The sequence below is a fragment of the Schistocerca cancellata genome, chromosome 11 (assembly GCF_023864275.1).
Source record: "Schistocerca cancellata isolate TAMUIC-IGC-003103 chromosome 11, iqSchCanc2.1, whole genome shotgun sequence".
NCBI lineage: Eukaryota > Metazoa > Arthropoda > Insecta > Orthoptera > Acrididae > Schistocerca > Schistocerca cancellata.
In genome coordinates this window covers 92,107,707-92,134,540 of record NC_064636.1, presented here as the reverse complement: position 1 = coordinate 92,134,540, position 26,834 = coordinate 92,107,707, and the positions used below count along the sequence as shown (strand labels likewise).

At 42.8% G+C, this 26,834-nt stretch overlaps 1 protein-coding gene across 1 annotated transcript in view; it reads left to right on the top strand.

The window, feature by feature from the left end:
* The first annotated feature begins 355 nt into the window (after positions 1-355).
* Positions 356-26,834, top strand: part of LOC126108628 (tonsoku-like protein) — a 32,277-nt gene continuing 5,798 nt past the window's right edge. Inside the window, exons 1-4 of the mRNA XM_049913940.1 lie at positions 356-419; positions 13,224-13,393; positions 13,517-13,564; positions 23,904-24,480. Of these exons, the coding sequence (XP_049769897.1) occupies positions 13,306-13,393; positions 13,517-13,564; positions 23,904-24,480 (713 nt within the window). The 5' untranslated portion in view covers positions 356-419; positions 13,224-13,305. The remainder of the gene's footprint in view (positions 420-13,223; positions 13,394-13,516; positions 13,565-23,903; positions 24,481-26,834) is intronic.

The window sequence follows — 26,834 nt, the reverse complement described above, 5'->3', positions numbered from 1 at the left end:
TCTCAGAGCGTCCCTACGCGTCCCCGGCTGGGTATGGCACCCCTGTGAGTCTTTGACCTGCTTTCTGATTCGACGTGAGACGAAAAGTTGTTCAGTGCACAGACTGGAAGGCGCGATTTTTAGCTTCAGAGTCGTTGAACGCCGTAATTATCACGTGCCCTCGGGGTGCTCTCTGGTGTGGACCGTTGCACAGGAATTCTTCGAACGTCAGACGTGTGCAAATCTTATCGCTGACGGTTGGGGGAGGGGGGAGGGGGGAGGGGGTGGAGTATCTGGACCAGAGGGGAGACTGCGGACGTAGTGGGTGGGGGGGGGGGCGGTAGCCCAGCCTAGCTGTGGTCGGTATAAGGGCGGGAGGCCGGCACCGCGACCCCACACTGGGCAGGCTGCGTCGGCGAGCATCGGACGCGCCGAGTTCCGTAAGTCTCGACGTACTTCTCCCACCGGCGTGCGGCGTGCTGTGCGTATAACTTCTCTCAGCTTAACAGTCACCTGTTCCCAGTGCCCCCCATTCTCGAGACAGTTTGCCGCGAAAATCAATGAAACTGCACAAACGACAAAGTATCTTTTTTTTTTCCTTAACTATTTTCTACGACATGTAGGGCAGCAGATCTTCTGATCCATTCTGGTGCCGGTTCCCGTCATCCTATGCGCTTTAGCAGACTGCTTTTTCTCAGTGCGTAACTTAATTAATGCCGCTACTGGCACTATTTGTTACGGTTACATGTTGCGTGTTCCGCAAACTTGTTCTTCAATGAATGTTACTTTCGGTGTAAGCTTGTCGAAACAGATGAGGTTCGTGCGATGTCTGGTGTACTTGATAGTTTTCTGCGAAGAACGTGCGCCCGTACGGAATATGTTGGTCACCATTTGGCACACCTTCTGTACAACAACGCTGTTTAGTACACAGTTGCCGGCCGCGGTGGTCTAGCGGTTCTGGCACTGCAGTCCGGAACCGCGGGACTGCTACGGTCGCAGGTTCGAATCCTGCCTCGGGCATGGGTGTGTGTGATGTCCTTAGGTTAGTTAGGTTTAAGTAGTTCTAAGTTCTAGGGGACTTATGACCTAAGATGTTGAGTCCCATAGTGCTCAGAGCCATTTTTTAGTACACAGTTTATTGTCTTTTCCGAATTTAAGGAGCGCCTGTATTGATGGTCGTTGTTGTTTCTGACATTGTAAAGCTTTCTCTGGGTCAGGATTACCTCCAAAATCATAAGTTTTTATCGTAGAGGCGCTGTATATCGATTCCTCTATCACTTGCCTCAATTTGTTTTCAACCTCTTGAATCACCTTGTGTACCGTAATCATCTTCGCAAACCATCTCCTCTCGCTTCCATGACACACACACACACACAGGAAGATGTATCAGTTCAGTAAGAGTTTTATGAAACCCTCACATAATGAATTTTCACTAATAGCAATTGCTACCAAAACTCATCACTCGTGAAATTTCCAAATTATTTGCTTATATATTTCCTGCAACTGAACATCTACATTTACATGGATATCCTGCAAATCACATTTAAGTACCCGGGACCGGCTTATAGAATGATATTCAAAATAATTCGCTAGTATTTTAATCCCAAAAAGCGCGTGGATAAAACGAACACCTGTATCTTTCCGTGCTAGCTGCGATTTCCCTTATTTTTTTTATGATGATCGTTTCTTCCTATTTAGGTCGGCGTCAAGAAAATATTATTGCGTTCGGAGGAGGAAGTTCGTGACTGAAATTTCGTGACAAGATTCCGCCGCACCGAAAACCGCCTTTTGTTTTAAAAAATGTCCGCTCCAAATCCCGTATCATGTCAGTGACACTCTCTCCTCTATCTCGCCGTAATACAAAACATGCTGCCGTTCTTCGGACTTTGTCGATGTACTTTGTTAATCCTGTCGGTAAGGATCCGATACCGCGCAAACGAAGACGGACAAGCGTAGTGTAGGCAGTCTCTCTGTGTGTTCTTTCCAATTTAAGTTGTTCATAATTCTAATTCCTAAGTATTTATTTGAATTTACGACCTTTAGATTTGACTGATTTATCGTGTACCCGTAATTTAACGGATTGCTTGTGGCACTCATGTGGATGACCTCACAGTTTTCATTATTTAGGGTCAATTGCCAATTTTTTCATCATACAGGTATCCTTTCTAAATCGTTTTGCAATTTCTTTTCAACTTCTGATGACTTCACTAGACGATAAACGACAGCACCATCAGCAAACAACACAAGACGGATGCTGAGATTGTATCTGAAATCGTTTATATCGATGAGGAACAACAGAGGGCCTGTGACACTACCTCGGGGAACCCCAGAAATCACTTCTGTTTTACTCGACGACTTTCCGTCAGTTACTACGAACTGTGACGTCTGTGACTAGTAATCACGAATCCACTCACATAACTGGGATGATATTCCATAAGCACGCAAAAAGCCGCTTACGTGGTACAGTGTCAAAAGCCTTCTGGAAATCCATAAATTTGAAATCCCTTGTCAATAGCACTCAGCACTTCGTGTGAGTAAAGAGCTAGTTGTGTTTCACAATCATATCGACGTTGATAATATAGGCCTGAAATTAGGTGAATTACTCCTACTACATTTATTGAATATTGGTGTGACCTTTGCAACTTTCCAGTCTTTGGATACGCGTCTTTCGTCGATAGAACGGTTGTATACTATTGTCGAGTATGGCGCCATTGCATCAGCATATTCTGAAAGGAACCTAATTGGTATATAGTCTGGACCGGAAGGGTTGGGTTGTTTTGGGGAAGGAGACCAGATAGCGAGGTCATCGGTCTCATCGGATTAGGGAAGGATGGGGAAGGACGTCGGCCGTGCCCTTTCAAAGGAACCATCCCGGCATTTGCCTGGAGCGATTTAGGGAAATCACGGAAAACCTGAATCAGGATGGCCGGACGCGGAATTGAACCGTCGTCCTCCCGATTGCGAGTCCAGTGTCTAACCACTGCGCCACCTCGCTCCGTTGGACCGGAAGACTTGCTTTTATTATGTGTTTTAACTTGCTTCACTATTCCGAGGATGTCTACTTCTAAATTACTCCTGTTGGCAGGTGTTCTCGATTCGAATTCTGGAATATTTACTTCGTCTTCTTCGGTGAAGGATTTTCGGAAGGCTGGGTTTATAAACTCAGCTCTGGCAGCACTGTCAGAGGTAGTATTTACATTGCTATTGCGCAGAGCAGGCATTGATTATGTCTCACCGCTAGAATACTTTACATACGACCAGAATCTCTCTGGATTTTTTTGCAGGGTTTCGACACAAAGTTTCATTGTGGACACTATTGTTTGTTGTTGTTGTTGTCTTCAGTCCTGAGACTGGTTTGATGCAGCTCTCCATGCTACTCTATCCTGTGCAAGCTTCTTCATCTCCCAGTACCTACTGCAACCTACATCCTTCTGAATCTGCTTAGTGTATTCATCTCTTGGTCTCCCCCTACGATTTTTACCCTCCACGCTGCCTTCCAATACTAAATTGGTGATCCCTTGATGCCTCAGAACATGTCCTACCAACCGATTCCTTCTTCTGGTCAAGTTGTGCCACAAACTTCTCTTCTCCCCAATCCTATTCAGTACCTCCTCATTAGTTATGTGATCTACCCATCTAATCTTCAGCATTCTTCTGTAGCACCACATTTCGAAAGCTTCTATTCTCTTCTTGTCCAAACTATTTACCGTCCATGTTTCACTTCCATACATGGCTACACTCCATACAAATACTTTCAGAAATGACTTCCTGGCACTTAAATCTATACTCGATGTTAACAAATTTCTCTTCTTCAGAAACGCTTTCCTTGCCATTGCCAGTCTACATTTTATATCCTCTCTACTTCGACCATCATCAGTTATTTTGCTCCCCAAATAGCAAGACTTCTTTACTACTTTAAGTGTCTCATTTCCTAATCTAATACCCTCAGCATCACCCGACTTAATTCGACTACATTCCATTATCCTCGTTTTGGTTTTGTTGATGTTCATCTTATATCCTCCCTTCAAGACACCATCCATTCCGTTCAACTGCTCTTCCAAGTCCTTTGCTGTCTCTTACAGAATTACAATGTCATCGGCGAACCTCAAAGTTTTTATTTCTTCTCCATGGATTTTAATACCTACTCCAAATTTTTCTTTTGTTTCCTTCACTGCTTGCTCAATATACAGATTGAATAACATCGGGGATAGGCTACAACCCTGTCTCACTCCCTTCCCAACCGCTGCTTCCCTCTCATGCCCCTCGACTCTTGTAACTGCCATCTGGTTTCTGTACAAATTGTAAATAGCCTTTCGCTCCCTGTATTTTACCCCTGCCACCTTTAGAATTTGAAAGAGAGTATACCAGTCAACATTGTCAAAAGCTTTCTCTAAGTCTACAAATGCTAGAAACGTAGGTTTGCCTTTCCTTAATCTTTCTTCTAAGATAAGTCGTAAGGTCAGTATTGCCTCACGTGTTCCAGTATTTCTACGGAATCCAAACTGATCTTACCCGAGGTCGGCTTCTACTAGTTTTTCCATTCGTCTGTAAGGAATTCGTGTTAGTATTTTGCAGCTGTGACTTATTAAACTGATTGTTCAGTAATTTTCACATCTGTCAACACCTGCTTTCTTTGGGATTGGAATGATTATATTCTTCTTGAAGTCTGAGGGTATTTCGCCTGTTTCATACATCTTGCTCACCAAATGGTAGAGTTTTGTCAGGACTGGCTCTCCCAAGGCCGTCAGTAGTTCTACTGGAATGTTGTCTACTCCGGGGGCCTTGTTTCGACTCAGGTCTTTCAGTGCTCTGTCAAACTCTTCACGCAGTATCGTATCTCCCATTTCATCTTCATCTACATCCTCTTCCATTTCCATAATTATTATACACTATATTATTATACGCTATTATACACTATTATAAGCGCATTAAAGTCTGGGCTAGATTTCGAGCTTCTGCATCGTAAAGGCTCGCTGTATCGTTGTGCCTTCCATTCGCGATGGTTTTCGTCACGTTTTCATGCAAGTCAAAGACTACTAAATATGACAGTACAGAAAGTATTCCTCGTATAAAATTAAGTCACAGGTCTCACGTAAGCATAATACGTGTCGAGCTCTTCCAGTCAAGAACGCTCTTGCCGATAAGTACCAACCGGTCCTTCTTCCTGTACCTCTAGACCTCTCGCACACTCAGAGCCAACTCTAATGACTGTCAGACCTGTTGTACGCTTTTACTCTGCCGTGTTCAATAGCTTTCATCAGGAAGGAGAATCTTCAAGGGCGTGGGACGAGTCAAGGTATACATTAAAAAAGGCAGGTAAACCAAAGAAATGTAATGTGTATACTGTACTAGCAACATAGTGCTTACGACCCTCGCGCTTATGCCATCTAGATCTAATGGAGTAAATCAGAAAAAAGGCTGCTACTTTGAACAGTGTTGCTGCCTGCTGGGTTACCCTAGCCAGCCGTTGCTTATCTGCTATTGGTAGCTCAGTTTTTACTTCATTAGAATATATTAAGAAAATGTTTGCGAGTAACTGTATGTACAGTCTTGTATACAGCGCATGACTATTTGTCTTGCAGCTTTATACAGAACACTGCTCCTACTCGTGTAGCTCAAAGAACATAGTTCTGGAATATACATCTTCCAAATTCATGTAAAGGAAAGTGGTTAATGATTTGTGCTTTTAACTTCCTTTCCTACTGGTAGCCATTCCCAGTTTTCTGCTTCTTGTTAGATGGACGCTTGTCGAATATCTTCTCACCTGAACACGCAACTCCATTTCAGAATCCTGGATATGGGGGCCAACTCCAGATGAACACTACGATCTTCTATTGTGACTGTACAGATCACAGTTCATCTGCAACATATGTTTATTATCAGTGAAAGAAACCATTAAGGTGCAAATGCGTTAGGAAGTCGTTGTTAAATTACAAAGCCGTTAAAAAAGAGGTCTGCAAGATTAACTCTCTGACACAATATTCTTACAGCTCGCTTCCACTGTAGGAACACTTTATTTACTTCAGGTAGATAATTCCATAAGCGAGTGTAATTATGGCAAATAAGTCAAGCCCTCCTTGCCTGTAGGTCAGTACAGTGAGAGATGATCTCAAGGGAGCAACACACACAACTCGGCTTCTCGATGTATTGGTGTATGTGCCGTCTGTATTAAATTGTTCTCCGTTCCGACCCGATGGGAAATTATTCACTGCATTTCATTTAGTTGATGTTCATTAATGCCTACTTCCTTTGGCAACAGGTCTTTATGGTTTGTTTGGAATCCCATACTATGAATCATTGTGATATTAAGATTTTGCTGTCAGCTGTGAAACACTTGTCGCCCTTTTAAAATATCACCAGAGTTCGTCTTCTATGCCCGATTTTATGTCCTTCATTAGTGTGCTTCTGCCTCGTGCGATCATTACGATTTTAAAAGATGTTTAAAGTCACTATGAGATCATTAATGTAGGTTAACAAAATGACTGTTCCCACTGCCTGCCTTTGTGGCATCCCAGACTGCTATCTTACCCATTCTGAGTATAGTTTCAGGCATCCGATTCCCTATGGTTTCTTTTACCGAAGCTAGACTCCATCTGCGGGAGAAGAATGCCATTAATCCCACAGTTCACTAGTTCTTCAAATAGAATTTTGTAAGCGATACAATCAAAGATTTTTGTAAGATCACAGGACATACCAACTGGATCATTTTTCTTGCATAGATCCGCAAACATATTGTGAGCACCTGTAGTGCCCTCTCTGTGAAGAAGTTAAAACCTGCTCAGCTAAATGAGTCACTGTTCTATCTTAGCCACTTTCTCACAGACTTTTGAAAAGAATGGAAGGAGTGAAATATATGGACAAATAAAGGTGTGCTTACCACTATTTTCACAGATCGCTATTATTAAGCCCATTCAGGTTTGCCAATAAACGATCCGCATGTTATTGTTTGATTACTTATATAGCTTAAGGATACTCGTGTGAAATCAGCACAAGATTTAAACAGTTTTCTAAAAACTCTATCAAATTGCCTCAAATGGCTCTTAGCACTATAGGACTTAACTCCTGAGGTCATCAGTCCCCTAGAACTTAGAACTACTTAAACCTAACTAACCTAAGGACGTCACACACATCCATGCCCAAGGCGGGATTCGAACCTGCGACCGTAGCGGTCGCGTGGTTCCAGACTGTAGCGCCTAGAACCGCTCGGCCACATCGGCCGGCTATGAATCCTAAAAAGACGACAAGCTATAAGTTTATATTTACACATGAATTAGCTTAATGTTGCAGGGAATTGCTTGACAGAATAGGAGGCCTAGAACCGCTCGGCAAACTCTATCATATCCTACATAAACACTGTTTTCGGTGATGTGATGAATTTTACAGTTTCTTCGCTGGCCGTTGCCTTGAAACTAATGTCTACTGTTGGTGCATGCAGTGTCTCCACGAATAAATTTAATACATCTCTACTGAGTTTGTTGCCACTGTGAGGGAGTAATCGATTCCACCACAGGGCAGGAGATGAAACGGTAACAGATCCGCACCCCATGGTAGTCAGGTGCTTATCGCACACCTATTAAAGCCGGTTGTTTTCTTTTCCAGTCTTCAGTCTCCAGACTGGTTTGATGCGGCCCGCCACGAATTCCTCTCCAGTGCCGACCCCTCCATGTCAGAGCAGCACTTGCAACCTACGTCGTCAGTTATTTCCTGGACGTGTTTAAATCTCCATCTTGCCCTACAGTTTTTACTCTCCACAGTTCCTTCTAGTGCCATGGTAGTTACTCCCTTATGTCTCAACAGAAGTCGTATCATTCCATACCTTCTTCTTCTTAGTGTTTTCCATATACTCCTTTCCTCGCAGATTCTGCGCAGAACTTCCTATCTTATACCCTACACCTGATTTTCTACATTCTGCTGTAGCACCACATCTCTGAAGCTTCCAGTCTCTTCTGTTCCGCTTCTCCCACAGCGCATGGTTCAGTACCATAGCATGCTGTGCTACAAACATACATTCTCAGAAATTTATTTCTCCAATTAAGGCTTATGTTACACACTAGCAGACTTGCTGTTTGCAATGAAATGCCCTTTTGGCCAGTGCTAAGACTCTCCCTGGAAAGAGCTCTCCGGAAATTCCTATAGAAAATCTTTCCGTGATGTGCAACGCCTCTCTTGTAACGTCTGTCAGTGGAGGCTGTTGAGCATCTCACGCCGAATAGATCCTGTGAAGAACCACGCCGCTCTTCGTTGGAATCTCTGTTACCAGTCCTGCATGGTAGGGATCCCAGATAAATGAACGGTGCCATATCAGCCACTTTCTTCGTCGATTAGTTACGCTTCTTTAATATTCTTCCGATGAACCTGACTCTGGTATCTGCTTTTCCCACTGTCTGTTTTATGTGGTCTGTTTTAAGGTCGCTCCAGATAGTTACTCCTAGATATTTTACGGCAGATACTGTTTCCAGCGGTTTGTCATCAATAGTGTACCTACACAGTAGTGGCTTTCTTTGCATATGTATGCGCAATATGTTACAGTTATTTACGTTCAGAGCGAAAAGCCCGACCTTACACGAGGTCATTCTGCAAATCGTTACCATCTTGTGGTGTTGTTACTTTGCCATAGACAACTGCGTCATCTGCGAACAGCCTTAGAGAGCATCCGACGCTTTCTACTAGATCATTTATATATATATATATATATATATATATATATATATATATATATATATATATATATATATATATATATATTGTAGAGAGTAACGTTCCTCTCATACTTCCCCGTGGTACTCCGGAAATTACTCCGGAAATTACCTTTACATCCTAGGAAGTTCTGGTCTTATGTTAAATCAGTAAGTGGATCGAAACAGCATATCCAGACACTCCGGGATGATGAAGGCATTGAAACGGAGGATGACACGCGTAAAGTTGAAATACTAAACACCTTTTTCCAAAGCTGTTTCACAGAGGAAGACCGCACTGCAGTTCCTTCTCTAAATCCTCGCACAAACGAAAAAATGGCTGACATCGAAATAAGTGTCCAAGGAATAAACAAGCAACTGGAATCACTCAACAGAGGAAAGTCCACTGGACCTGACGGGATACCAATTCGATTCTACACAGAGTACGCGAAAGAACTTGCCCCCTTCTAACAGCCGTGTACCGCAAGTCTCTAGAGGAGCGGAAGGTTCCAAATGATTGGAAAAGAGCACAGGTAGTCCCAGTCTTCAAAAAGGGTCGTCGAGCAGATGCGCAGAACTATAGACCTATATCTCTGACGTCGATCTGTTGTAGAATTTTAGAACATGTTTTTTGCTCGAGTATCATGTCGTTTTTGGAAACCCAGAATCTACTATGTAGGAATCAACATGGATTCCGGAAGCAGCGATCGTGTGAGACCCAACTCGCTTTATTTGTTCATGAGACCCAGAAAAAATTAGATACAGGCTCCCAGGTAGATGCTATTTTCCTTGACTTCCGGAAGGCGTTCGAGCGCTGATGACCTCGATGTTGAGCGCCCATAAACCCCCCCAACGGAAGGCGTTCGATACAGTTCCGCACTGTCGCCTGATAAACAAAGTAAGAGCCTACGGAATATCAGACCAGCTGTGTGGCTGGATTGAAGAGTTTTTAGCAAACAGAACACAGCATGTTGTTATCAATGGAGAGACGTCTACAGACGTTGAAGTAACCTCTGGCGTGCCACAGGGGAGTGTTATGGGACCATTGCTTTCCACAATATATATAAATGACCTAGTAGATAGTGTCGGAAGTTCCATGCGGCTTTTCGCGGATGATGCTGTAATATACAGAGAAGTTGCAGCATTAGAGAATTGTAGCGAAATGCAGGGAGATCTGCAGCGGATAGGCACTTGGTGCAGGGAGTGGCAACTGACCCTTAACATAGACAAATGTAATGTATTGCGAATACATGGAAAGAAGGATCCTTTATTGTATGATTATATGATAGCGGAACAAACACTGGTAGCAGTTACTTCTGTAAAATATCTGGGAGTATGCGTGCGGAACGATTTGAAGTGGAATGATCATATAAAATTAATTGTTGGTAAGGCGGGTACCAGGTTGAGATTCATTGGGAGAGTCCTTAGAAAATGTAGTCCATCAACAAAGGAGGCGGCTTACAAAACACTCGTTCGACCTATACTTGAGTATTGCTCATCAGTGTGGGATCCGTACCAGATCGGGTTGACGGAGGAGATAGAGAAGATCCAAAGAAGAGCGGCGCGTTTTGTCACAGGGTTATTTGGTAACCGTGATAGCGTTACGGAGATGTTTAACAAACTCAAGTGGCAGACTCTGCAAGAGAGGCGCTCTGCATCGCGGTGTAGCTTGCTCGCCAGGTTTCGAGAGGGTGTGTTTCTGGCTGAGGTATCGAATATATTGCTTCCCCCTACTTATAACTCCCGAGGAGACCACGAATGTAAAATTAGAGAGATTAGAGCGCGCACAGAGGCTTTCAGACAGTCGTTCTTCCCGCGAACCATACGCGACTGGAACAGGAAAGGGAGGTAATGACAGTGGCACGTAAAGTGCCCTCCGCCACACACCGTTGGGTGGCTTGCGGAGTATAAATGTAGATGTAGATGTAGATGTAGATTTAGTTCCGTTAAGAGCGACGTATTGAGTTCTATCTGCAAGGAAGTATAGAATCCAATCGCAAATCTGCTCCCACACTTGACAAGCCCGTAGTTTTTCAGTAAGCGGCAGTGGGGGGCGCGGTAAAATGCCTTCCTGAAGTCAAGGAACACGGCATCAACTTGAGCTCCGTTGTCCGCAATGGTGTGCACCTGAGGGAGGAACAGAGCAAGCCGTGTTTCGCAATATCTCTGTTTGCGAAATCCATGTTGACTTTTATGGAGGGGAGTTTCATTCTCCAAAACCGTCACGATTCTTGAACACTGAACATGTTGCACATTTCTTCAACAGATTGACTTTAACGATGTAGGTCTATAATTGTGTGAATCTATCCTACACCCCTTCTTAAAAACGGGAATGACCTGCGCTCCCTTCCGGTCGCTAGGTATCCTTCGTTGCTCAAACCATCTGCGATAAATTATTACTGCTACAAGGGGAGCAATCTCCTTCGCATAATCTTTGTAGAATCTTACAGGTGTCTCATCTGGTCCTGACGTCTTTCCACTGTTAAGGGGAGCCGGAGGTGCCTATGCTGCCCATGTTAAAATCACTAAGTTTGAGGAACATTTATGAATAAACTACCAAATAGAAAATTTTGAATTTTTTTTTACATATAGAGTGGTTTAGTATTACAGTTATGACAGAGAGATTTTGGAGTATCTTTTCTAGTTTCCTTCCAATTATTTTTTTATTAATAACCCAAATTTTTTTTACAAATAATTGCTATATAATTAAACTGAAATGAAACTACTGAACATATTGCCAAATGGCTGTGTTACAATGTAAGTTTGACCACTAGTAGTGCTGTATAAAAATTTCATCTCTCTAGCTTGAGTGGATTTTGAGAAAATGTTCCTTATATTCGAAAAATTCTAATTTACGGGAAATGACTATCAAAGTTTCTCAATACATTCCTGCACTATAGGATGGATTATCAGGGTCTTCTTCTTCATCCTCCAAAAGCTTCCTCTTCTGACTTCTTTTCTGGCCTGTTGTTCCATCATACGTCATATGCCTTTCTCTTCTTTCTGCTCCTCTTATCCTTTCTCTGTCAATATTTCTCACTGCTCGTACAGTGTTCACCCCCAGCTATAAATCCTAATGCCTTCAGAACTTCACACTTCACACTCTTCCCTTGGTTGTAGGTTGCTATTGCATCATAAATGCCAAAGTGCAGTGTTTTTATGCTTACAACCACCCTCTTAGGAATCACTTTCCAAATCAAATTGTTTACGCTCTCATTAGGATTCTGCGTCTTTCCGTGTAGACATTTGTGAAACAATTCTGGCTGTGCTAAGTCATGAAAAATTGGTTTTATTGTTCCCTCCTGATTCTTGTGCATACTGCATATTACCCGCTTTACACGAGAAGTATAATACTACCAACAACAGGCGCAACACTGAACTAATTCGAAACGGTAAACAGCAAAGAGACGATGTTCCGCGCTCTTATTCATTTTAGTGTCGCAACTTGGTATTAGTGTTAATTTTCTTTTCCCTACGTTCTTCCTCTTCTTATATAACGGTTACTAAAACGTGGCATCGTAACCAGAACAAAAGTGTACGACAATATTAAATGGAGCAAGATGTTCGAAGTTCTCAGGAAAATAGGAGTAAGCTGTAAGGAAATACGGGTAATATTTGTCACAGAAAACAATGTAGCCAACCCTTGCACACTCGCTGTATGCGTAACTTAAGGCGCTGTATGCGTAACAGGCCGAGAAAATCCCAAGCAGTTCGCCAGGAAGTCACGAGAGGGTGTTAGATGCACTCACCGGCCGCCCATTTCCTCTGCAGGCGTGGGGGAAAATGGTAATAACTCCACTTCTAGGGCGAGTAGAACAATAATTCAAAGTTTACATTAAAGAGGAATGTTCCAATTAATTTTCGGTAGCAAAAACAAAAAATCGTAATTTTTTGGATTTGACCACCTCCGGCTCCCCTTAAACGATTGGAGTTGTATTTCTATTCGTCATCGGAAAATCATGATCTGTGTTGTACTGAGCTCATTTCATCGCCACAACATCTACAGTATCTTCGATTTCTCTTTAGTATGGTTAGGAGACAGCAACAGACATTTCGCAGTCAGTGCTCAGTAACTACCATTATATTCCTGGGACGTAGTTTTCCTCACAACCACTCCTGCAACTACTCACTGAACTCTCCCTATCTGCCTAAGCAGCTTTTAGTCGTCTAAGGCCGCTGCTGTAGGAAGGACACACCCCCACCCCTCTCTTCTTTGAGCGACACATCAGCCTGTAAACTAATGTACTACAGTACCATTTGAAAAAAGTGAATTTGATATCGGTATCTCTGCAATTAATATAGGAACGACAAAAGAATACAGGTCATTTAGAGAGTATTTTCTCACAATTTATTAAATGGTAACCTGAATTACGTTGTCTTAAACGGCTTCGCAAACACCTGAGGTTAATAACTTGGGTTAGTCAGCCAGTATACTCCAAAGATTGAAGAGATGTAAATCATGTAAATTTAAGTTATCTGCGTTAGGTTCAAACAGCAATTTACACTAGTTAATTTGACATATACTTTGTTAAATCAGTTTTGTTGCTAAATTTATTCATAAAATTACAGGCCGTTCAACAGTGTGCAGAAGTGTTGAACACATTTTGGAAGAAACGTCCATTACTTGGCAAGACTCACCTGTTCTTCCATCATGTCCTCCAGAAGTACGTGTTGGTTTGCCTGCATTTTTGTGACGGCAGTTGTAGCTACTGACTACAGCGACACAGACTTCGTTACAGGTAAAAGTTTCAATATTTTCAATTGGTATGAGTCTGCATAAAAAAAGAATTAACAGTTTTATAGTAAGTAATGAAACGCATGTACAGTTTTTTCATCGAAATTTGTCTGAATATCCTTTTCAGTATGGGACCCTGAAGTCAAAGCCATTCATTCAAGAACTGACATGTTAGGTAAGTATTTTTTCCGTTATTCGTAGAGACATAGTTCAAAGAAACTCATTTGGTGCTTACCTATGTCATTTTGGTAGTTTTATTTAATGTTAATTGCTTTTGATCTCAGTGTAGTCGCCGGCCGGAGTGGCCAAACGGTTCTAGGTGCTACAGTCTCGAACCACGCGACGGCTACGGACGCAGGTTCGAATCCTGCCTCGGGCATGGATGTGTGTGATGTCCTTAGGTTAGTTAGATTTAAGTAATTCTAAGTTCTAGAGGACTGATGACCTCAGAAGTTAAGTCCCATAATGCTCAGAGCCATTTGAACCATCAGTGTAATCATGTGATTATTATGAACGAACTCTGTAACATCACTGAGTTTCAATATATCATTGTTTCCATAATCATTGTTTTTGGGATTATAGACCATGCTAGTTGGAATGCAATTTATATATCTCTCGCATACCTATTCTATAGATCATTACAATGACAATTATAGCGCAGTTGTAGACCAATTACTACCATTTTCACGAAGATTTACTTGTAAACTGTATGTCAGTCTGATACCTGAACAGGCAACAGATCAACAAGCTCCTGGTTTACAAGCACATTGCTGGTGTACATGCATTTGGAAATTCTTCAAGCATTACAGTACTACTTATAAGACCTATACAATGAGTACATAGTATGCTCATTATATATATATATATATATATATATATATATATATATATATATATATATATATATATATATATATATATATATATATATATATAACACTTATGTGATCATGTAAAAAATATGAAAGTGATAATACCAATGATTTATTTTGCATAAAGTCATTTTCAGGCTCATTTGGTCATTACACGAAAAGGCAGTTGTGAAATCCTTGAATTAATTATAACATCGTTCCATGTGTGGTTCAATCCCAGCATTCGGTCATCCAGATTTAGGTTTTCCATGATTTCCCTAAACCGCTCCAGGCAATTGCCAGAACGATTCCTTTGAAAGGCCAAGTCAGATCTCTTTCCCCACCCTTGACACAATCCGAGGTTGTGCTCCATGCAACGACCTCGATGTCGACAGGACGTTCAACCCAATCTCCCTTCCTTTCTTTTTCGTTCCATGTGAGACATACCATTTTTACTAGTGCAGCCATCTGGGACTCACAGCCCCACCACCTGTTGCTGGCTGCTGGCAGACTGCACCTCCCCCCCCCCCTCACCCCCCTGATCAATACGTGGCGGCCTGTCTAGTGTGATGCCGTGTAGCTCACCCACAGTTCCCTTAGACCCAGTGCACATGAGTGAGTTACAGCCGCTCGTGCCTACTGTGAGATCACGGAGTCAGAAATCGTTTGAGGACGTACGCACGCAGTGCCATTGCAGTGATAATCGCTCAGCAGTACCACACTGGAATCCAGTGTGCAGGTAGGCAGGAGAAATCAGGTAGAGTTTATTTCTTTTATGAACACATTAAGGAACGATACTGGAGGTTTTGGACTCAACTAATGGTTTCTTGACGGCAGTCGAAAGCAGTGATCAGGACACTTTTAATTTCTTACATGTTGCACGCCTAGTTCCGTAGGTCCAAATTGAGAAGCAAATCTCCATGCTCATGGAACGTGTCAGTACATGAATTAACAACAGAAAAATAATAATCGAGAAAGTAAAATGATTATGAATCCTATAATAGTTCATATGGCGCTGAGCACTGTGGTACTTAACTCCTGAGGTCATCAGTCCCCTACAACTTAGAACTACTTAAACCTACCTAACCAAAGGAAATCACAAACATCCATGCCCGAGGCAGGATTCGAAGCTGCGACCGTAGCGGTCGCGCGGTTCCAGACTGTAGCGCTTGGAAACCGCTCGGCCCCATCGCCCGGCTATGAATCCTAAAAAGACGACAAGCTATAAGTTTATATTTACACATGAATTACATCTACATCTACATCTACATTTATACTCCGCAAGCCACCCAACAGTGTGTGCCGGAGGGCACTTTACGTGCCACTGTCATTACCTCCCTTTCCTGTTCCAGTCGCGTATGGTTCGCGGGAAGAACGACTGTCTGAAAGCCTCCGTGCGCGCTCTAATCTCTCCAATTTTACATTCGTGATCTCCTCGGGAGGTACAAGTAGGGGGAAGCAATATATTCAATACCTCATCCAGAAACGCACCCTCTCGAAACCTGGCGAGCAAGCTACACCGCGATGCAGAGCGCCTCTGTTGCAGAGTCTGCCACTTGAGTTTGTTAAACATCTCCGTAACGCTATCACGGTTACCAAATAACCCTGTGACGAAACGTGCCGCTCTTCTTTGGATCTTCTCTGTCTCCTCCGTCAACCCGATCTGGTGCGGATCCCACACTGATGAGCAATACTCAAGTATAGGTCGAACGAGTGTTTTGTAAGCCACCTCCTTTGTTGATGGACTACATTTTCTAAGGACTCTCCCAATGAATCTCAACCTGGCACCCGCCTTACCAACAATTAATTTTATATGATCATTCCACTTCAAATCGTTCCGCACGCATACTCCCAGATATTTTACAGAAGTAACTGCTACCAGTGTTTGTTCCGCTATCATATAATCATACAATAAAGGATACTTCTTTCTATGTATTCTCAATACATTACATTTGTCTATGTTAAGGGTCAGTTGCCACTCCCAGCACCAAGTGCCTATCCGCTGCAGATCTTCCTGCATTTCGCTACAATTTTCTAATACTGCAACTTCTCTGTATACTACAGCATCATCCGCGAAAAGCCGCATGGAACTTCCGACACTATCTACTAGGTCATTTATATATATTGTGAAAGGCAATGGTCCCATAACACTCCCCTGTGGCACGCCAGAGGTTACTTTAACGTCTGTAGACGTCTCTCCGTTGATAACAACATGCTGTGTTCTGTTTGCTAAAAACTCTTCAATCCAGCCACACAGCTGGTCTGATATTCAGTAGGCTCTTACTTTGTTTATCAGGCGACAGTGCGGAACTGTATCGAACGCCTTCCGGAAGTCAAGAAAAATAGCATCTACCTGGGAGCCTGTAACTAATATTTTCTGGGTCTCATGAACAAATAAAGCGAGTTGGGTCTCACACGATCGCTGTTTCCAGAATCCATGTTGATTCCTACATCGCAGATTCTGAGTTTCCCAAAACGACATGATACTCGAGCAAAAAACATGTTCTAAAATTCTACCACAGATCGACGGCAGAGATATAGGTCTATAGTTTTGCGCATCTGCTCGACGACCCTTCTTGAAGACTGGGACTACCTGTGCTCTTTTCTAATCATTTGGAACCTTCCGTTCCTCTAGAGACTTGCGGTACACGGCCGTTAGAAGGGGGGCAAGTTCTTTCGCGTACTCTGTGTAGAATCGAATTGGTATCCCGTCAGGTCCAGTGGACTTTCCTCTGTTGAGTGATTCCAGTTGCTTTTCTATTCCTTGCACACTTATTTCGATGTCAGCCATTTTTTCGTTTGTGCGAGGATTTAGAGAAGGAACTGCAGTGCGGTCTTCCTCTGTGAAACAGCTTTGGAAAAAGGTGTTTAGTATTTCAGCTTTACGCTTGTCATCCTCTGTTTCAATGCCATCATCATCCCGGAGTGTCTGGACATGCTGTTTCGAGCCACTTACTGATTTAACGTAAGACCAGAACTTCCTAGGATTTTCTGTCAAGTCGGTACCTAGTATTTTACTTTCCAATTCACTAAACGCTTCACGCATAGCCCTCCTTACTTTGACATCGTTTAGCTTCTGTTTGTCTGAGAGGTTTTGGCTGCGTTTAAACTTGGAGTGAAGTTCTCTTTGCTTACGCAGTAGTTTCCTAACTTTGTTGTTAGCTTAATGTTGCAGGGAATTGCTTGACAGAATAGGAGGAGTGGCACGTGAGGAAACTCTTCAGTTTGCATTTGAAAGCTTGTGGTTTACTATTAACATTTCTGGATACTTGCTTACTGAAACATCGAGTCAGCAGATTACTGCTCGCCTTTCAGTACAACAGTCAACGAGGTGGTGCGATCCAAATGCAGTCTGCCTAGTCTTAAGTGAGTGAAAGCTGCTAATTCTTCGGAATAAGTTGATACTGTTAACAAGATACGACAGCAAAGAATATACCTATTGAGAGCCTTACATCAGAATACCCACTAATGAACGGGGATCGACAGGAAGTTCGCGAATTCACAACACTTATTGCCTGAACCAAAACTACGATTTGAAAACTGAAACAGTTAACCCAGGATATAATATCATATGTCATAAGCGAATGAAAATAAGTGAAGTGGAACTATCACTTACTTCAGATACTATTCTAATAGGAAACATGGCAGCATTAAGTCTTTGGACAAGATCCTGAACATGGCTTTCCACGGCAGTTTACTATCTATCTGAACAGCTAGAAATTTGAACTGTTCAGACTTATTAATCATATGCACTATCTGTGTAATTTGAACATCAGGTTTTGTTGAATTTTTCGTTAGAATCTGTAAAAGCTAAGTCTTACTGTCATTTAGCTTCAGTTTATTTTCTACAAACCAAAAACGTACGTCTTGAGCTACACTATCTGAAACAGTACAAGTGTTACACACAACATCCATTACGCCCAAGCTAGCGTCATCAGCAAACGGAAATATTTTTGAATCACCTGTAATAATAGAAGGCATGTCATTTATGTAAATGAAGAATAGGAGTGACCCCAGCACTAATCCCTGGAGCACACTCCATTTAACCATGACCGACTTCGACGCTACATCATACCTTTGTCAACACAGTGGTGAATGAGCTTTTGCTACCTGTTCTTAAAGTAACAGGACAAATAACTGATTGCATTGATCATAAGACAATGCTCCAAAAGTTGGACCATTATGACAGATGGGGAGTAGTTCACAAACACCTTAGTTACATAAGAAAATATGCCTTTTGTTTAATCCTTCCAGTACTTTACAGAGTAAACAGAACATAGAATTTTCAGTTAAACCACTTCTAGAACCAAACTGCACATTTGACACTAAATTATGTGAGATGAAATGATCAATCATCTTGACATACACAGCCATTTCAATAAGTTTCAAGTAAACTCTGAGAGCATAAAAATAGGTCTAAATTGTCTGAATTATCCCTCTCTCCCTGTTTATAAAGTGACTTAACTATTGAGTACTTTCATCGTTCAGGAAACCATTTCTAAAGGAAAAATTACAAATACGGCTAAGTTCAGGGGTAACATGTGCAGCACAGTAACTTAACATTCTGCTAGGTACTCCATCATATCCATGAGAGTCCTTAGTTTTCAGTGATTTAATTATTGACTCAATCTCCCCCATGTCAGTATCACAGAATAATATACACTCCTGGAAATGGAAAAAAGAACACATTGACACCGGTGTGTCAGACCCACCATACTTGCTCCAGACACTGCGAGAGGGCTGTACAAGCAATGATCACACGCATGGCACAGCGGACACACCAGGAACCGCGGTGTTGGCCGTCGAATGGCGCTAGCTGCGCAGCATTTGTGCACCGCCACCGTCAGTGTCAGCCAGTTTGCCGTGGCATACGGAGCTCCATCGCAGTCTTTAACACTGGTAGCATGCCGCGACAGCGTGGACGTGAACCGTATGTGCAGTTGACGGACTTTGAGCGAGGGCGTTTAGTGGGCATGCGGGAGGCCGGGTGGACGTACCGCCGAATTGCTCAACACGTGGGGCGTGAGGTCTCCACAGTACATCGATGTTGTCGCCAGTGGTCGGCGGAAGGTGCACGTGCCCGTCGACCTGGGACCGGACCGCAGCGACGCACGGATGCATGCCAAGACCGTAGGATCCTACGCAGTGCCGTAGGGGACCGCACCGCCACTTCCCAGCAAATTAGGGACACTGTTGCTCCTGGGGTATCGGCGAGGACCATTCGCAACCGTCTCCATGAAGCTGGGCTACGGTCCCGCACACCGTTAGGCCGTCTTCCGCTCACGCCCCAACATCGTGCAGCCCGCCTCCAGTGGTGTCGCGACAGGCGTGAATGGAGGGACGAATGGAGACGTGTCGTCTTCAGCGATGAGAGTCGCTTCTGCCTTGGTGCCAATGATGGTCGTATGCGTGTTTGGCGCCGTGCAGGTGAGCGCCACAATCAGGACTGCATACGACCGAGGCACACAGGGCCAACACCCGGCATCATGGTGTGGAGAGCGATCTCCTACACTGGCCGTACACCACTGGTGATCGTCGAGGGGACACTGAATAGTGCACGGTACATCCAAACCGTCATCGAACCCATCGTTCTACCATTCCTAGACCGGCAAGGGAACTTGCTGTTCCAACAGGACAATGCACGTCCGCATGTATCCCGTGCCACCCATCGTGCTCTAGAAGGTGTAAGTCAACTACCCTGGCCAGCAAGATCTCCGGATCTGTCCCCCATTGAGCATGTTTGGGACTGGATGAAGCATCGTCTCACGCGGTCTGCACGTCCAGCACGAACGCTGGTCCCACTGAGGCGCCAGGTGGAAATGGCATGGCAAGCCGTTCCACAGGACTACATCCAGCATCTCTACGATCGTCTCCATGGGAGAATAGCAGCCTGCATTGCTGCGAAAGGTGGATATACTCTGTACTAGTGCCGACATTGTGCATGCTCTGTTGCCTGTGTCTATGTGCCTGTGGTTCTGTCAGTGTGATCATGTGATGTATCTGACCCCAGGAATGTGTCAATAAAGTTTCCCCTTCCTGGGACAATGAATTCACGGTGTTCTTATTTCAATTTCCAGGAGTGTATCAGGTATCAGTTTCAGAAAGCCAATTTCCCAGAGAATTATATGATTCCCTGTAGAAATGAAACCAGTTATGTTCAGAATCACTTATCAGTAAGAGAAACATTTTTAATATGTACTGACTTTCTATCCTCCACCTTCTGCTGCTGACCAGAATCTTCCTTCACAACTGACTGTATGGTTTTGGTTTTACCATGTAAATTAGCTATTCTATTTGCATACCACTTAGTCTTTGCCATCCTAACAACGTTTTTAACTGCCTTACAGTAGTGTTTGTAATGGATTATTGTAGTTTGGCTGTGACTACTTCTAACATTTTGACGTGATTCCCACTTTGGTCTACAGGATATCCTTAACGCACTAGTCAGCCACCCTGGTTGGTTTTTGCAGCTAGTACCCTGTTTTGAACGTTCTAATGGAAAGCAGCTTTCAAATGACATAAGAAATGTGTTAAGGATAGCACTATATTTGTCATCTCTGTTATCAGCATTACAAACATACTGCCACTCTTGTTCTGCAATGAGGTTTAAAAAACCTGTTGGATTAGCTTTTCTACATAGTTTGTAATTATATATAACAGTTGTTTAAGCACAAAAAAGTTTTAGTGTTTTTTTAAATTAGATTTACTTCATTCCGATTGATCCGTAGTGAGGAGGTCCTCCAGGATGTGGAACATGTCAGAAAAACAACAATACACGACAAATATTTACAACTAAAACAAGTAAGCTAATGTACCATTCCACAGGTTAAAACTTGTGCATCATAATCTGAAAGGCCTTTCACCCTTTTTCTAACAGTATGCCCATCTAGTAATGAAGAATGAATAAAAATATAGTCTGCGTCTGTGCAACTGTTACCCTGCACCCTGGCTGGAAAAATACACGCAACTCATATTTGGTACTTGCTATAAACTGATCCGAGAACAGTTTCTAGCTTGAGCAGAAATGCTCTGAAGGCAAAGATAGGAGACCTGAAAGTAACTATAATTAGAAGTGTAGTTTCACTAAATCCAACTGTACAGTGCAGTGCTTTGACGCATTTAGGGATTCAAATGGAGTATGGTTTTTTAAATGCATAGCCACTGCCCCACTCTGCAAATAACTCATTGAGAAACAAACAGCTAATCTGTATCCAAGTGAAGGAAGCCTCTGGACTGTTACATTATTGATCTATCAGAACATCACCTAAATAATCTCAGAATCGACATTAGAAGAGTTCACTAACTTCATCTCTATTATCTCTTATATTTTGATTAAGTATACTAATGCCTTCAGTACTTGGATACCTCACCTTCTTTGAAGGTGGTGCCTTTGTTAGAGAGATTTCCTTTAAGAAGGTATACCTGTCAGCTGTCTTCAATTTGAAAATTAGATCTAAATAAATTATCTGGATGCGAATAACTTGGCATCAGCTGTATTAGGTACAGATGTACTACGTTCTGCCGATATATGGAAATTAGTGTCAGATCAGGACTCGAACCCAGACGTCTTGCTTATCACGAGTGACCACCTTACCATTAGGCCATCCGTGCACACTTCACGGACCAACCCAAACTTCCACATGTCTCACTGTCTACATCCCTACGCTACAGTCTCCTACATTCATCACTTAATGCTCACAGCTTATCTCTGTTCCCACACTAGTGAGAATAAGACTATGGGGAATCGAGACCTATAAATACAGGATCTAGTGCCCGTCTCAGCAAGTAATTTTTACTTAATGTCTGGATGAAGAGACACTGATGACGATTGACAACTGTTCGAAATTAGATCCAAATAAATTCGCTGCATCAATGTAAACAGGTGTCAGCTTTATAGGTACAGATGTACTACCCACTGGTGGCATAGAAAAATCTGTGCTGGACTGTGATTCGAACTCAGATTTGCATGCTTAAACTTATTCACGATTTCTTTTCGATCTAATTTCGAATTGCTTTCAGTCATCACTGTCTCTTTATCAAGACCTAAAGCAAATATTACATGCCGAGCCAGGCAATAGGTGATAAGTTCAATTCTGCACAGTCTCATTCCCACTAGTGTGGGAATAAAGAGTTACGCTGAGAGCATTGAGTGGTGAATGTAGGATATTATTACATATGGATGTAGGCAGTATGACATATTGAAGTTTGGGTCAGGTTGTGAAGCATGCACAGACAGCCTGATGGTGGGGCGGATCACTTTCACATGAGGGGGAAATCTGACCCATCCCACCACAAATTATGATATGTCAACAATAGGTAGTGCAAGTACCCCTAACATGCATTCAGCAGACTTATTTGAATTTAGGTACGAACAGCTGTCAATCATCATCAATGTATCTCCATCCAGACATTAAGTAATTACAAAATTATTAAAGTGATAATGTTAAAGAATTGCAGCTGTTCATCTTGTAATATTACCCTCCCGCACATCACCATTAAAGTCCTCATTCTTCGCACAAATTTTGAAAAGTTCGAGATGAGTAAGATTACAAAAGAAGAACTTTTTACTTATCTTCATTATCTCATTGTTGTTGTTGATGTCTCAAAGTCTTGTCTAGGAGTACATTTTTGCAGCTGAAAATTTTGATTTCTTAAGATCCTGATATTAAATAACTGATGAAAATTTGTGTGTATTATTCTTGAATTTTATTCTTTGTCACTTCTTTCAACATAACAATGTTTCTACATTTTCCACATTCAAAAAACCAATAGTTACATTGTTTCCAGAATGAGATTTTCACTCTGCAGCGGAGTGTGCGCTGATATGAAACTTCCTGGCAGATTAAAACTGTGTGCCCGACCGAGACTCGAACTCGGGACCTTGTACTGGCAGAAGTAAAGCTGTGAGTACCGGGCGTGAGTCGTGCTTCGGTAGCTCAGATGGTAGAGCACTTGCCCGTGGAAGGCAAAGGTCCCAAGTTCGAGTCTCGGTCGGGCACACAGTTTTAATCTGCCAGGAAGTTTCAGTTACATTGTTGTTGAGAAGTTTAGGAAAATGTCTGCTTTCATCAGAGGCATGTCCACTACTACCTACATTTGTGGTCATCACAATTTGCAGAGTTTACAAATGGAAAGAGTTTACAAACTTTCTCAAGAGGAGAAGAATCTTCACCTAATTATATCATTATTTTATGAATAATTCCAAAAACAAATTTAATAATTAACATTTGATTGTGAAATTAATAATATGAATTTCAATATGCCAGAAATTTTGTTATTTCATTTATTCTTAAAAGAACAGTAATTTTAACATTTAGTACATATCGATTTTAACACATTAATTTCTTTTGTATACATTTTAGCCTGAAATATAACACATTGTATACAAAATCATATGAATTCTTTCAGTGAAACCGCTGAGATAATTTTTACCCATGCAAGAAGCGATAGTATACATGGTATCGGTAACTCTTTAAAAAAAAGGGGGTCACTCGTTATAACTTCCAGGATCAATCTGACACACCAACGTGATCATATTGTGGTAACTTACTTATGATGAAAAACGTCTAGCAGCTGCTGCCCGATGCAGATCTGGCTGCGGCTCATATGAGTATAGTACATACTGGGTAAGAGAATGGGCTGCCCAGTGACACCGTGTTTCAGAATCGTCCAGACTGGTACCAGATGAGGAGGTTGAGCAGACTGAAGCTGTGGACCTGAGCACGTTGCTGGACGCTGGAGACGGCGCTGTGTTGACACTGGTGGCGGGCGACACACGTCTGGTGGCCCACAGGGCCGTCCTGGCAGCCAGGAGTCCTGTATTCGCCACCATGTTCCGCCATGGAACACTGAAATCCAGAAATACTCCAGTCGTTGTCCCAGACATGGAGGGCCCAGTGCTGCGCCAGCTCCTGACATACATGTACACCCTCCGCGCCCCCCAGCTACCTGGCATGGCTGTCCAATTGCTGATCGCCGCTGACAGATACAGTGTGCTGTCCCTGAAGGCAGCCTGTGAGCAGCAGCTGGTCGCGCAGCTGTCCGTGGAGAATGTGGTTGCCACAGCGATGCTCGCAGGCAAGCACTCCCTTACCTGCCTCAGGCAGGCTGCCATCGCCTTTATAAGGGCTCACATTTTCGAGGTGCTGGGCACGAAGGGCTGGACAGACACGATGCATACTCAGCCTGAAGATTTGATCGAAGTGATCAGGTTGCTGTCTGGTCCTCCAGCAGAAACCAGGTAGGCACAAGACAACCCACGCATACATATTGCCCACTTCTGTGTGTGTGTGTGTGTGTGTGTGTGTGTGTGTGTGTGTGTGTGTTTTATTATTATTATTATCATCTTGTCAGAAACATACAAGTACATGTACATACATTTTATACAGTTATGATTAAAATACTTTCGATCAGAACTTGGTCATTTCCAGTTCATTTTCTGTTGCTTGTTAAAGATCATCTTCTGTACAGGAGACTGGGCACAATCGGCACCGAAGCATATGCCGAACTGTCTGTTCTTCTCCACAGTCACACCAAATATCATTTGTATCAGTATATCCTAATCTTGCCAAGTTAACTTTTGATCTTTCAACTCCTGATCTCAGTCTGTTCAGGGACTTCCAAGTTGTTCTTTCCCCATCATGGCCTGGAATTAAAGCTTCGAAAACTCTTTTCCAACCAGGCGGAAGGCTGGTCTCAGGCCTCCATAGTTATAACCTAGCTTTTTCAGCAGTGGTTCTAACTTCCTTTGATGTCCTAAGGAAACTCTTCCTCGACTTCAGTTGTTGCGGATGCGGTTCATACCCATACCAGAGGATGGGTAACTTCCAGCTCCACTGCCTTCCTTCACGTGTTCACAGCTATCTCTCTTTGAACAGGTGGTGGTTTTATTCCTGCGAGGTTTTAAAGCCATTCGACTGGAGTGGATTTCAGGCAACCTGTTATAATCCTGCAGGTTTCGTTGAGAGCTACACACACCTGTTAGGCACGAGTTGAATTATACCAAACAGGACAGGCATACTCTGCCACAAAATAGGATAGTGACATGGCAGATGGTTTCAGTTTGACTACCCCTCTGTGATCCTGCCAGTTTCTGCAGGAGATTGTTCCTGGTGGAAACTTTCTACTTGCATTTCATGCAGTGCATTTGAAAGTGAGAGATCTGTCAAGTGTCACTCCTAGGCATTTTGGAGTCTTGTAGTGTTCCAGTTCGACCCCTGACCATACTATTTTCAACTTGCAAGTGGTTTCTTTGTTTCTCAAGTGAAAAGCATAATTGCTATGAGAACTATGCAGTCAGCACTTGTGTCATATACTGTGCATACAGGAGACACATAGAAGTTGTGTGTTTGTTTGTTTGTGTGTGTATGTGTGTGTGTGTGTGTGTGTGTGTGTGTGTGTGTGTGTGTGTGTGTAAACTTCTGCATCGCAGTGGTTGCCACTTATTTTCTGTCGATTTATTTCTGATTTATAACACACCACCATTGATGGCTATTTTCTGGTAGCTCATCCATCCATTGTTTTCTCACAAAAACTCCATTGAATCTCTACATTGAACTGTGTTTATTAGCAGTCTTATCTTTTGAGAGCCAAGAATTTCGTTGCTTCATAATTTGTTTCAACCTTTTTAGCAGTTAGTGGTTCAGTTCAATTCTGTATATGCTAGAAGTAGTTCTTCAGTATCTGGCATTAATAATCTGAACAAAATGCCCATTGACTGTGCCGGCTTCGGTGGTCTAGCGGTTCTGGCGCTGCAGTCCGGAACCGTGGGACTGCTACGGTCGCAGGTTCGAATCCTGCCTCGGGCATGGGTGTGTGTGATGTCCTGAGGTTAGTTAGGTTTAAGTAGTTCTAAGTTCTAGGGGACTTATAACCTAAGATGTTGAGTCCCATACTGCTCAGAGCCATTTGAACCATTTTGAGCCCATTGACTGTAAAGACAGCAAGAGCCATTCTAGCAATGGTCACAAAGATATGTTGCTCAGCACAGAGACAGACACAGTGACGTGCACAGTTTGCAGCTACAACAATCGAGTGTACATGGTTAATTGTCTTTTGTAAGTCTGGTCACTATAAACCTGTTTATGGAAAGTACCCTTTATTGCTGTTTTCTGTCTCTGCTGCTGAGGTACCTACAAATGTTGTTATGCTGTGTTAAAGAGAAGATGACAAAGAGCTGCAAGTCTGTTGCACAGTACCAGCCCCAGGAACCCTGTAGTATGTTGCAGCGCAGTTCAAGGGGGGGGGGGGCAGCATCATAGTCAAAATTCCACATTCCTTACATTACCATGGTGTAAATCATCACTCATAGAAATATGAGCTACAGTGAGACAAGTGCTCAGAGTAATCGCTATTCACATATCACTACTACAGTTTTATGTGTTCCACGTTCCTCTTTAATTTTCCAGGCATATGCATGCAATGCATCTACAATTTACATAATAAAGTTCATTTTCTCTCATCGAGCAGTATAGAGGAATCAGGTAGTATTTTTAAAAATATCCTTACCTTGTCTTGTAAGTGGGGCTTCCGTGGTAAAATGATCCACAGAGCTACGCTGGTGGTAGCTTTACTACTTGTAGTGTCTTCCAAGCT